The 13,757-nt window shown below is 41.4% G+C and overlaps 1 protein-coding gene across 1 annotated transcript in view; it reads left to right on the top strand.

Moving 5' to 3' along the window:
• Window positions 1–13,757, top strand: part of USP13 (ubiquitin specific peptidase 13) — a 117,532-nt gene that overhangs the window by 50,208 nt on the left and 53,567 nt on the right. The window contains exons 6-8 of the mRNA XM_047099561.1: window positions 1,674–1,858; window positions 8,750–8,844; window positions 10,165–10,352. Of these exons, the coding sequence (XP_046955517.1) occupies window positions 1,674–1,858; window positions 8,750–8,844; window positions 10,165–10,352 (468 nt within the window). The remainder of the gene's footprint in view (window positions 1–1,673; window positions 1,859–8,749; window positions 8,845–10,164; window positions 10,353–13,757) is intronic.

A 13,757-nucleotide genomic window follows, 5' to 3' on the forward strand; every position in this document is an offset into this window, starting at 1 on the left:
TCTCGCGGTCCGTGAGTTCGAGCCCCGCGTCAGGCTCTGGGCTGATGGCTCAGAGCCTGGAGCCTGTTTCCGATTCTGTGTCTCCCTCTCTCTCTGCCCCTCCCCCGTTCATGCTCTGTCTCTCTCTGTCCCAAAAATAAATAAAAAAAAAAAACGTTGAAAAAAAAAAATGAGCTCAAAATTCTTTCCAAAAATATCTTTACCTTTGTGGGTTCTGAACATGTCGAGCCCATACCCCTGAGCCCATCCCGCCCCTAGGTTTCCAGTGGCAGGTACCTGCAACTCTTTGCTTGAGGGCTTTCTCTGGCTGCTTGAGGCTAGGTAGGCCTGGCCATGTGTCAGTTAGAAATGCCACAGAGTTGGGGCGCCTGGGTGGCTCAGATGGTTAAGCATCTGACTTTGGCTCAGGTCATGATCTTGTGGTTTGTGGGTATGAGCCCCATGTCAGGCTCTGTGCTGATAGCTCAGAGCCTAGAGCCTGCTTTGGATTCTGTGTCTCCCTGTCTCTCTGCCCCTTCCCTGTTCATGCTCTGTCTCTGTCTCTCTCAAAAATAAACATTAAAAAAAAATTAAAAAGAAATGCCACAGAGTTAATGTTCCTTCCTATCCTCCTGGAACAGCCCTCAAAACCTCAACCAGTGGCTGTGGAGTGGATGGATAAATACCCTGGACCCTTACCCCTTGAGTGGGCCTATCTCCTGGAGTTCCCCAACTGGACTGAGCTCCAGTTGCCCATGATGGTCATCTTGTTGACAAGCCTGGACTGACTTCCTGACCTTTCCAGTCTTATGTTCTTACAGTGCTTCTTGGGATCACCTCCTAAACAAGCTATTTACATTCAGATCTTTGTTTCAGAGTCTGCTTCTAGGGGACCCCAACTTATAAAAGTCTTTGGTTGTCTCATTTTTGGCTGGAATATTCTTTGGTCTACATTAGCATCTCCTATCAGGTCTGTTGTGTTTCAGAGGCAGGTACTCGAGACAAAGAGTGGATGGATTAGGAGGGTGTCTAGTCTTGTTGAATCCTGCCTGTACTGAATTCCCATTCTGTGTGGTCTTAGGGGAAGACAGGCTACTTCTGGGCCTCAGTTTCTCCCTTTGACAATGGGGCTGGTAATACTGATTCGGAAGGGTGTTTATTAGAATTAGGAGATCAAACTTCTGGAAAATTAGGTAATCAAACTTCTGGAAGGTACCTAGCACATACCCGACACTTAACCTTCAGTGAAGTTGACATTCTTTCTACTTAATACAGATTTACTGTGTAGTAGCATTTGTTTGAACTAGTTTTACTAAGTGTGGCTAATGCTTTAGAACTTTACATGTTTATATACATGGGATCCTTAGTATCTTAGATTTACATATTATTTATTAGTGTCCCTCACGTCGGAATTTTAAGGAAATGACCTCCCCTCCCAACCTCAGGTTCTATGTCAGTTTTTTAAGGTAAAACCCATTGTGGAGGCAGACAGGGTACTGATTGGTCCTGCTGCTCTGAGAGGGGTGACATTAATATTTTGAAGGGAGAAAAGGAGGAAAGAAGCACTGGTTTCTGTTGTCCACTGACTGTTTCCTGTGATCCCCAGCTTGAGACACTCTGTTTTCTTAGATGTTAATTTTCTAACTATGCTCTGAGTTCTGGCCATACCAACTGCTCTTCAATGACTTTTTCAGTGGTTGGAAGTGTGCCAGGTGTGACCTTCGGGAAAACCTCTGGTTGAATCTGACCGATGGCTCCGTGCTGTGTGGGAAATGGTTCTTTGACAGCTCCGGGGGCAATGGCCACGCGCTGGAGCATTACAGAGACATGGGCTACCCTCTGGCTGTGAAACTGGGAACCATCACTCCTGACGGGGCAGGTGAGTGTGCCTTTACTGACCTGGGGAACTTGCAGTGGCTCCGTCTTCATTTAACCAGTGCCTTCATTCCCAGGGTGGAGGGTGGAGGGTGGAGGCCATGACATAGCTCACGTTTGAATCTTGATTCTGCTTCGTACTAGCTGTGAGGTCTTGGGAAAGTTTTCAAATACTTCTCAGTTTCAACTTCCTCATCTTGAGGATGATCAGGGCATCTCCCTCATAGGGGAGGGAGGCTAATGTGTATAAAGTATTTAGCCCAGTTCATACAGTAAGGCCTTAATAAAAGTTAGTTGCTACTGTTCACTCTTATTATTATCTTTTTATATATCTCTTGGTTAAGAGGACAGGGGTAGGAACCAAGACCTGTGAAGTGAACAGGGATAATCAAACCACAGTAGAGGGAAGCCCTAGAATTCATTAGGGGGTTAGTATCGTTTCAGGAACAAATGGGTTCATTATGGAGAAGAGGGGTTTTAAAGGCTGTTGTGTGACATCAGCTGGCAGCAAAGGGTTGGATTTGGTTCCTGCTTGTACTGTCAGCTTCAGAGTTGGCTGTTTTTATGCTCTCACACTGTATGCTCTCAAGTGTTATTTTTGGCCACGTTTGTTTAGTTAATTCCATCTACCATTTTGTGATGGAAAAGGGAAATCATATCAGGATCAATAACAAGAAACTTAAATACTGAGCAATGGCCATAAGAATCCATCATGTAAGTGTCATTGAAAACGTTTACTAAGCATAGATCTGGACCAACAGCTAGGTCAGTCTTCTTCATCTTTCCAAGCTTTAGTCTCTGTTTCTTCTTCATTTTAAGGTAAGATGATTTTTTTAAGAGACGTACAAAGACATTTGTCTTTTCTTCTGTTCTCTTTCTAGGACTGAGTTAGCCTGCTTCAGAGTTAATTGGTTAGGGTGTTTTCACCAAATGTGGCATACTTCTTGTCTACCATGCCTTTTCCATCAAACAGGTTTTGTTTTTCATTTGTTTTATAATTGAGGGCTGACAGTTTAGTCATGTCAAGACCTTTTGATGCACATTTTGGATTATTTTCCTGCTTCCACAGTTAGTGGACTAATGTTTAACTCATTAGAGATAAGTAGCTGCAAAAGTCCCAATTCCTGGTCCCAAACCTTCCTCCCGCAAATGGATAAACCTCTCCACAAGCCAGGTTGAATCCTAAGAGTTCTAGGATCTGAAGAAGAAATTCAGGACGTGAAGTTGGGTTGGGGGTTACAGCAAGTTTCTTACAGGTCTTCCCTATGTTGAATGACTGCTGTATGAGGCAACCATCATTGTCCTTTTAGGGGGCTACAGAGGGAAGGGTTTATAATGTAGGAATTCTAATGGGCAAAATTGCAAGGGGAGAATAATTTGGATGTGTCTTCTTTCTATGTTGTTTTTTGTAGTGCTTTGATAAGACCAGTTATTAGAAGTCCAGTTCTCGGAACAACCTAAGACTACAACTATTTGTATACATGGCTTAGTTCTCAAATTTCAGTTGTTTTAGGGCAGAGCTCTGTCTTACTCATCTTTGGGTTCTGTATGAAATCTTACACATGGTATGCCCAAATACTTTTGTTAAATAAACCAACTCGTATGTAAGTATTTAAATAATTAAATTCTATTTAAATGTATGCTAATAATAAAGGCAGGCGTTAATTCTGTTCTCTGTGCATCTTTAAATTTCCTGAAGCCTTTTTTCCGCATGACACTTACTTTCAAACTATGATTTAGAGTATATCTAAAGCTTTTTTCCTTACAGCTTGAGGAAGGAATGTTTTATATTTGCCCCTTGATTAGACAAGAAGCAGATATTTAGTGTAACATATTTAGAAAACAGAAAAGCTTAGAGAAGTAAATAAAAATCACTAGTAATACCATTTGGCAAATCACTTCTAACAATTTGGGTATTTCCTTTTAGTTTTTTTTCCATGTTTTAAGGCCTTGATAAATTCTTTCTTTAAAATTTTTTAATTAGCATTTTTAGAAATTTTATCTATTTGGGAGAGAACACGAGTGTGCAAGTCGGGGAGGGGCAGAGAGAGAGGGAAGAGAGAGAGAATTCCAAGTAGGCTCAGTGCTGTCAGTGCAGAGCCAGATGCGGGGCTCAAGCCCATGAACTGTGAGATCATGACCTGAGCCAAGATCAAGAGTTAGAAGCTTAACTGACTCAGCCACCCAGGTGCCCCAAGGCCTTGATCAATTCTTACACAACACTCAACAGCACCCTCAACCCCTGCCCCACATTTTTACAAAAATTGAATCATAGTGTATAAAATTTTATTCCTTATTTTCCTCTGTTTAACATTAAATATGTATATATTTCATGTCATTAAATATTCTTCAATAAATATTCTATGATAGTTCCATAAATTATTTCACTATTCTCCTATGAGTTGTTATAATTTTTTTGCTATTCTGATGAGTATCCTTACATATATGGAAATCTTTGGATGTTTGTCTAATGATATATTTAGGATAAATTCTTATGGACAAGGATTGATCCTTTTACATTTTCAATTGCTGAATTTCTTTTAAACAGTCATAGTAATTTATTTCTCAGCAGGGTATGAGAATACTCATTTTAGCCAATCTTTGACAACTTTCAGTATTCACAATTTCTTTTAAATGTTTATTTATTTTTGAGAGAGAGAGAGCAAGCAGGAGAGGGGCAGAAAGAGAGGAGGACAGAGGATCCCAAGCAGGCTCTGCGCTGACAGCTGAGAGCCTGTCATGGGGCTTGAACTCATGAACCGTGAGATCGTGACCTGAGCTGAAGTCAGACGCTTAACCAACTGAGCCACCCAGGTGCCCCAAGTATTCACAACTTTTAAAAACCTTTGCTAATCTTGTATCTTGTTTTCTTTTGCATTACTAGTAAGGCTAAACATTTTTCATAGTAATTTTGGCCATTTGTAGTTCTATTTGTGAATTTTGTTGGTTGATTTTCTAGTAGTGTATGTGTAGGTGTTCCTTATTTGTTTAAAAAAACTTTAGCGACTAAGAATATTAATTCATTATCTGCCACAGTTAAGTGCTTTTTTTGGTTTTATTTTGTTTTTTTTAAAATGTTTGAGAGAGAATGCGTGCCTGCACATGCAAGTGGTGGAGGGGCAGAGAGAGAGAGAGAGAGAGAGAGAGAGAGAGAGAGAGAGAGAGATTCCAAGCAGGCTCTGTGCTGTCAGCACAGAGCCCTACTCGGGACTCAATGTCACTGACCGGGAGATGATGACCTGGGCCCAAATCAAGAGTTAGACACTTAACTGACTGAGGCACATGGGTTCCCCTGTTTTTTTTCGTAGAGGAGGGACAACTTTCAGGGTTTTTCCTCTCATGTAATTGAGAACATTTGAATAAGTACTTCTGTTTCTATCGTAGAAGGCATAAGACAACCAGCGATGTAGATCATATAGCTTGTGATGAGGGTTCTTGAATTGATTCACCTGCAATAATGTTCACTTTTTGAAGAAAGATCAGGGTTTTTATTTCTGCTTGCCTTATGCAGTGTTACACAATGATTATTTTTAGTCTAATTATCATATTAGTTTACGGATGTATCAATTTTAGTTTCTTTTAAGTCTGTTTAATAGATTGCTAACTATAACTCATTTATTTTAAAGTCAAATAAGTTAATGAAAACATACCTGAAGTTTGCTTTAATGTCTGATGATGAGCCTTGTGGACATTGAGGCCTAGGAGGGTATGGTGCCCCCTGTCTAGGGTGGCCACCTCCTGGTGAAGGTACCACTGCCAAGGGTCCCATTTCCATATTCGCTGGGTTCATCCAGGCTAATTCAACTCACAAGAAAGTGTTTATTTTTTAGTTTATAGTGAGAACCACAACTGCCTGTAAGTGGGATGTTTATGTTGGCTTGACCAGTACATTCCTTCCCTGTGGGGAGCTGACTTATATTTAGAATATTGCTTAGTGCACATGGAATCCAAACAGGTTGCGGACTCAAGTATTTAATGGCAATGTGATCTGATCATCTGGTTTCCTTCTCCCCAATAAGGATATACCTGTTCAGTGAGAAACTCCTACTCACCTTGAGGTCACAACTTAGAATTAGTTCTTCCAAGAAGCCTGGACCATGCAAGCTAGGCCATTGTGGTGGCATGGGTAGTAAAAATGGGCCCCGTATTAAATTCCATTCTGGGTTTCCATGGGTACAGAGACAAACCAAGAAACAGATCACTGTACAAACAAACAAATAAAAAACTTTCCTCTATGGGAGGACACATTGATTTGGAAAAGCAAGGATGAGGTTCTTGGTAGGAAGGGACTGAGGAAGGACAGAGGCAGGAGAGGGTGTTTTGTTCTTCTGTTGTGAAACTAGTTTACCTAAGAAGAAGCTATAATGCCTTGGTGGCTGCAGGAGAAGCTTCTGGAGATGCCCACAGCAGCTGTGAAATAGCCTGTCCCACCAACCCCTGTGCCAACTCAGTACATCTCAGGATGGTCTTTCCTGAGTCCATTTCACATTTTTTTTTCTATGACTACATGTCACATGTCATTTATAAATTCTTCATGATTGCCAAAAGGGTCACAGTTCCTTTTTAGATTTCTTATATGTTACTCACAGAACTGTTTTTATCATTGTGGTAAAAAATAACTATCATGTCTGACCAAATCTTTGGAGCAGTTAATGACTGGAGGTAGGAAACATTAATTTCTCATTATGGCATGAGCCTAACAAGAACTATAGAGTGCTGTGTGATGTTCACTTATTTCAAAATCCTAAGCCAATGCCATCAGTTCAGTTCTGGCAATTTTATTATTTTCTAATAAAGTTCAAATAATTAGAGTCTTAAACTCTTTAAGTCTTCAAAACTGTTTCATTAGTTAATAATAACCAAAGTGAAAGTGCCTAGGGAATGTCATTTTCACCTCCCAGCTAGTATTTGAGTGGCATTTTTTTGTTACTTGCCATAGATTAAAAAATATTATTTATATATTTGTTTCAAATTATTAGTTTAAAGATTTTTGTTGGTGTTTTTAGTATTTAAACTTTTGGGGAAGTATTTCTTTGTTTGTTTGTTTCTTTTTTTCTTTCTTTCTTTTGAGGGGGTTGTTTTTCTTGATTGGGCTGGGGATTTTATCCTTTGTTTTGCTTTTGAGAACATGGAGTTGTGCTAAAGAAAGAATATAAATGAAGGCTGCCTACCTACAAGTTAAAATGGGTCCCTAGAGGAAGAGGGATAGCAGAGAAAGCTATACAACATTTAATCTATTAATAATAGAAAGACTGAATTCCTTTGGTGGCCATGAGTCTCCACATGGGTCAGAAGGTTACCATAGTTTCTGTGTGTGTGTGTGTGTGTGTGTGTGTGTATTTATTTATTTTCCCTGTGATGTTCCAAAGAGGAGGAACCTCTTTGGACAGTCTGTCTTTTCCTGTCCTAGAGAATGCTATCTTTTTAAAAAAATTTTTTTAATGTTTATTTATTTTTGAGATAGGGACAGAGTATGAGTGGGGGAGAGAAAGAGAGAGAGGGAGACACAGAATCCAAAGCAGGCTCCAGGCTCTCAGCTGTCAGCACAGAGCCCGACATGGGACTCGAACCCATGAACCGTGACATCATGACCTGAGCCGAAGTTGGGTGCTTAAATGACTGAGCCATCCAGGCACCCCAAGAAATTGTGATTTTTGACTCTTCATTCCTGTTAAGGGCTTGCGATGATGCTTCACCAAGTCTCTGAGTCTCCTGAGAGATCTAAGGAAATAGAATGGCACAGAGAAAAAAGTACTGGGGGGGGGTCAGGATACCTGGGTTCTGAGCCACCTGTGGGGTTTGAGGCCAATTATTTAACCATATGAGCCTCTTTTCCTCACCTGCAAAATGGGCCTGAAGATATCTGTTCCCTCTCCCACAATTGCACTGCTGTGTCAGGACACCGAAGACAGTAGTTTGGAAAGCTTTTGGGGTTATTTGCCAAGAAGGCCAAGATGCTAATCCCTCAGGCTCTGGTGCCCAGGGACTGGGCCTGGGGTGGCTGGAACCTCCTGAGTTACCCTGCTGTGCCACATGCATCCTCATTTTCTGTGTGTGCTATGAGGTGGACGCATTTGGGAAGTACTGAACAGTCTTCACTAAATCTCTCACCAGTGGGGTGTGGACACTAACATTGGAAAGAAGGGAGGAAGCGGCAGGTGGGAGGTGGAAGTTGGTGAGCTGGTAGGTCTGAGACCATAGAGGATTCCACAGGCAGAATTTTGTTTTGTCTTGGACTTAAAACCTCACCCCAGCCATTCAGCTGCTCCCCAGGGCCTGTGCGTTCCCTTTGTTCCCTCCCAGCCTCCCTCTGCCGTGGCAATCAATTGTTAGGCATTTACATCTGTTTAATTTCAATTATTTTAACTTTAGATGCTGCTTTTTAATTTTTTTGTTTCAGAAATCCTTTTTTTATCATTTTTTTAATTAATTTTTTAATGTTTGTTTATTTTTGAGAGAGAGACAGAGAGCAAGTGGGGGAGGGGCAGAGAGAGAGGGAGATGGAAAAATATGAAGCAGGCTTCAGGCTCTGAGCTATCAGCACAGAGCCCCATGTGGGGCTCGAACTCACAAACTGTTGGATCGTGACCTGAGCTGAAGTCGGACGCTTAACCGACTGAGCCACCCAGGCGCCCCAGAAATCCTTTTTAAAAAATTACTTCTTGAAATGTCAAAAGACTTGATATATGGGAATAATTACAAAATCTATCTTTATTATGTTCCTTGTTTATCATCTTTCCTTTCTCCACTTGAGTGTAAACTCAGGAGGGGTTTCTCTTGACTTTATTCATTGATATGTCCAAGCCTGGTGCATAGAGGGAGCTCAATAAATACATGTTGAATATTGAACAACTTGGTTAAAAATCTCATTCCTTGTTTTCTCCTCACCCTCTAGATGTTTATTCTTTTCAAGAAGAGGAACCTGTTTTGGATCCTCATTTGGCCAAGCACTTAGCGCATTTTGGAATTGATATGCTTCATATGCACGGGGTAAGAAGGTCGACTTTGTCTGTGTTCCCTCCTTGCAGGGAGGGAACCATTTGGTTTATTTAATATGTAATTCCTGTAACAGGAATCTTGCTTCTAAAGGTTTTCAGTTTTAATGTGTGCATTTACTTCTTGGATTTAATTCATTAGCATTTTCTTTTGGTTACCAGCTTAGAATATTTTTTTAATGGTATAATAAAAGTGGCACCTCCTCAAGTACCATTTGTTTTAGTTGGAGTTTATTTGCAAAATTTCTGTCTCCTCTGATGGAGAGTTGCATGAATCACTCCTTGTTCGCTGAAGCGAGAAGGTACGGGAAGATGACCTTTAAAATGATCTGTGACCGACATCACTTTAATTAATTTCAGGAAGGGAAGCAGAGCTCGGGGGTGGAAAGAACAAGCCAACATACTGTTGATGGGAAAAGCTTTGCTTCATTTAATATTGTGTTTTCAAGCCGATATCATGCCTATGTAATGTTTGTCCCTGTGAGGAGCTGTTTGAGTGTGCGTGCTCTGTTGTGGCCCTTCCCTCTCAGCCCGCCTCCCTGTCCTCAGGCTCTCCTCCCCTGTCTCCTCATCCTCATTCATGTCACCTTCTAGTTTACGTTCTGTGCTCTTCTTAAACCCCCCTCTTATTTCAGGGCACTCCTGAGGCCCATGATTTTCCTTCGCTTTCCTCTCCAGCTTTCTTGCCTTTCTGTTTGCAGTATTGTGTTGTCTCTTCCCTTGAAGTCACTCCACTTGCTTCTTTCTTTCAGTTCCTATTTGTCTTTCTTCCTCCTCTTATCTCCTTTCCTCAGTCTCTTTCATTTAAAAATTTTTTAAGTTTATTTATTTTTGAGAGAGAGAGAGCATGAGCATGGGTGGGGGAGGGGGAGAGAGAGAGGGAGAGAGAGAGAATCCCAAGCAGGCTCAGCAGTGTCAGCACGGAGCCTGATACGGAGCTTGAACTCATGAACTGTGAGATTATGACCTGAGCTGAAATCAAGAGTCAGACGCTTAACTGACTGAGCCACTCAGGTGCCCCCTCTCTTTCATTTTTTAATCTTTTAAAGATGTGTTTCTTTTTTACTGTGGAGAGACATACATAACAAAATTTACCATTTTAACTGTTTCTAAGCATGTGGTTCTGTGGTGTTGAGCGTGTTGACATTTTTGTGCAGCTATCACTACCTCAGTCTCTTTAATTAGGTTATTTTTCTGCTTAGCTGGAGGAATAAAGGGACAGAAACATCCACTGCTGTTAGAAATAACTCTTGGGACATGATATTTGGGTGATAATTACAAGTAAGGTTGGTTTCCTTCATTGACTTTGCCCCAGACAGAGAACGGGCTTCGGGACAATGACATCAAGCCGCGGGTCAGCGAGTGGGAAGTGATCCAGGAGACGGGGACGAAGCTGAAGCCCATGTATGGCCCCGGGTACACGGGTCTCAAGAACCTGGGCAACAGCTGCTATCTCAGTTCGGTCATGCAGGCCATCTTCAGCATCCCAGAATTCCAGAGAGCGTAAGTGTCCCCCTGCAGACCTGTGCGCACAGCGCTGCCCTTCGTCCACCCCACGTCCAGTCCACTCAGCATGTGCCGGGGACCCTGTCTTCCTCAGCTGCAGGACATTTCACCACATCCTCCTGGTGTGACTTCTTGCACTGGAGCTGGGTGAGAACACTTGTCAAGTGTGACGGGAATCAGGTGAGATTAGGAGAGCTTTGTAACTGAGAAACTCACAGGGGTTTGTCATATTAATAATGGCTTCCATTTTTAGACCATCAATCACCCTCTATGCCAAGAAAATATTAATCATCAATCTTCATGGAAGCCTGCCACATTCCTTCCTATAGATGCTCTAGGAGAGATTCAGTGATCGGTTTGATCAGTGTTGCCCTCCTGGTGAGTGGAGTTTCTTGGCGGATTTAAACTTTTCATTTTTTTGCTACTCAGAATGTGGTTCACAGACTGGCACTGGTCCTAGGACTGCTGGATAGGGATCTGTGATAACTATGGAAATTGAGTGAGGATTTAGAAGTTTTTGTGGCAATTTGACATTGTCATGCTTTATGAGAGGTGTTTCATTTTTTCTTTTATTATATTTTTTAAAGGAGTCACCTGTATGAGTTGAAATAAAACAGCTGGCCCTTCACCATAGATAATTGGGAGCCACTGATGTAGGGTGCTTCCTAACTGTGTGTGTATGGGGCTGCTTTCTTCCTCCCACATGGAGGGGGAGAGCAGCTGTGTCTGTCGCCCTTTTCTTCCCTAGGCTGGGCTTAGATGGGTCGCTGCACAGACTGGGAGTGTGGCTGTGCACTCGTGGGTGTTTAGAACATCTTTGGGGTGCCTGGGTGGCTCAGTTCCTTAAGCATCTGACTTTGGCTGAGGTCATGATGTCATAGCTCGTGAGTTCAAGCCCCACATTGGGCTCTCAGTGCACAGAGCCTATTTTGGATCGTCTAACTCCCACTCCCCCCCCCCCCCACCAAATAATTAAAAATTATAAAAATTAGGGGCGCCTGGGTGGCGCAGTCGGTTAAGCGTCCGACTTCAGCCAGGTCACGATCTCGCAGTCCGGGAGTTCGAGCCCCGCGTCAGGCTCTGGGCTGATGGCTCAGAGCCTGGAGCCTGTTTCTGATTCTGTGTCTCCCTCTCTCTCTGATCCTCCCCCGTTCATGCTCTGTCTCTCTCTGTCCCAAAAATAAACAAACGTTGAAAAAAAAAATTAAAAAAAAATTATAAAAATTAAAGAAAAAGAAAATTATCTCTAGTGTATTCCAGAGCGGGTAGGTTTCTACCATGGTTCAAGTATGGAAGAGGACACATGTGCTTACAGATGGAGGGGTAGGCAGCACACTAGGAACAGCACAGGACAATTTTTTACTCACGTAGAGTTGAAATGCTAATTGCTTTAATGGTGGTTAATCAAAAGTATATCAAATATCCTTTTCTTTCCTCTCTTGGTATTTGAATACTCATTCCTCTTGCTGTTTTCTGGCTTTGGAAATTTGTGGTTAGTTTGCATGTCTAGTTTTCCTTTTCACATCCAGCCAATGAGGAGTGGTTCTGCTCTGCTCAGCAGTGTGCTGGGTGCAGGGGTTCAGTGGTAAACAAAAGGACACGGTGCCTGGCCCCACTTGGGCAAACAGACACTGAATAAATAAATGATCAGAAGAGCAGCTGCATGGTTATAAACATAGTAAGTTCCACGGAGGGAAAGGGGAAGAGGTGATCAGGGAGGATCTCTTTGAAGAAAGGACATGCAAAGGGGCACACACCTTGACCCATATGCAGGAGGAGTGGGGCGGAGGGTTTTAGAGGAAGAGCAAGTTTGAAGCTCTGAGATGGGAAAACCTTTTCAAAGTTATGTATCACACATCGTATTATTTTCACAAATTTTTGCCATTGTCTCCTACTTGTATTGTTATTTGGGGGACAGTATAACTTCGTCTTATGTGTCTCATGGTCCAGGATTTTTAAAAAAAATATTGAAGGAAAGACTTTATGGTAGGTGTTGTATAATCACTATTTCTTTTAAACTAGAATGGAGGAAACTTGTGTTCTTTGGTTACAAAATCCAACATTTTCAGTGCTTTATAGTCTATAGTTTTTGAAAATGCTTTCTACCCTCCAAAGTTTGATGAACAGTTTTATCTTTCTGATTTTTTTTTCTTTAATGAAAAAATGTACCTCACATCTGTGTTTTGGATTTAAGATTCAAATCTCTCAGCTCAGTGTTGTTTCAGGAGTTTTAGAATTTGATATTACTGAATATTTAATTTTCTGATTTCTGCACATTTACTGTATATATTTGAACATGAGCAATCTATTCATACTCATCCTCAGTCTGCTCATTCTTTTACCAAGTGTCAGTTGATTGAAATACTTGCTTTTCTGACTCCTTTCTCCCCAGCGGGACTAACTCAGTGGGGTTAGATTCAGGGGACAGTGTCTCCATTTTGTAAGTAGAAAGAGTGTCTCACAGAGAGATTAAATGCCTTACGTACAACCACAGTGTAATTTAGAAATGTCAGCCTGACTCCTCGATACTCTTTCTGCCACCAGAACCCAGTTTACATTTCAGAATACTTCTGATGAGGATCCAGTCTAAGTAACCTGGTGTAGTGTACAAACTGAATGAGAGCTAAGATGGATTATCAGATAGCAAAACTGTTTTTCCTTTGAGAACTGCTAGATTGCAAACTAAAGGTATAATGCGTATTTTAAAAAGTATCCAGCATTGCTTCTGTGTTTTAACTTAATTTTGTTGTAATGAAGAATATTTCTCGTCGATTAGAAAAGTAATATAAATTACTAGCAAAATGGGCTTTTCTGACATCAAAGATTTGCCACCTTTAATTTTTTATTCTTCTCCACCAATCTTGCCTGAAAGCATAAGCCTTTTCACTAATGTTCATCTTCATATCATGTTCGAGATATGATAAAGACTGGTTTGTAGGAGGGCTGATGAATTCATCATGTTGTGTTTTAACAATTCCTCAGTACAGTCTCTGGCTGTGGACAGTTTTCTTCCAAAGTTTGGTTGATCTCTTACTTGGCTCTTGGTTGACAGAAAATTTCTAGATGGAATTGTTGCCCTAGTGACACATCCAAAAACCATCTGAATGGGACTGTCCCAGAGAAGTGGGCTCTGTTAATTTTGGCATAAGTACATAATATGGGGAATAAATTCTGAGTTTGTAGACAGCAGGTGCCTACAAGTGTCCAGTAGTTGGGGGATCTGATTAGAAGTCATTGCTGACTACTATTTGTCATGGTTCTCTGCTAGGGCTTTATTATAGTAATGCCTTTTATGTTGGTTTGTAGGTAGTCAGTTATGGAAATTGGTTATACGGTTACACAATATAAATGTATTCAACACTTTTTAAATTTAAAATGGTTTTATTTGAGAGAGAGAGAGCA

This window comes from Lynx rufus, unplaced genomic scaffold, assembly GCF_022079265.1.
Source record: "Lynx rufus isolate CCGP_SWC_20201006 ecotype Redwood Valley unplaced genomic scaffold, mLynRuf1.p SCAF_5, whole genome shotgun sequence".
Taxonomy (NCBI): Eukaryota; Metazoa; Chordata; class Mammalia; order Carnivora; family Felidae; genus Lynx; species Lynx rufus.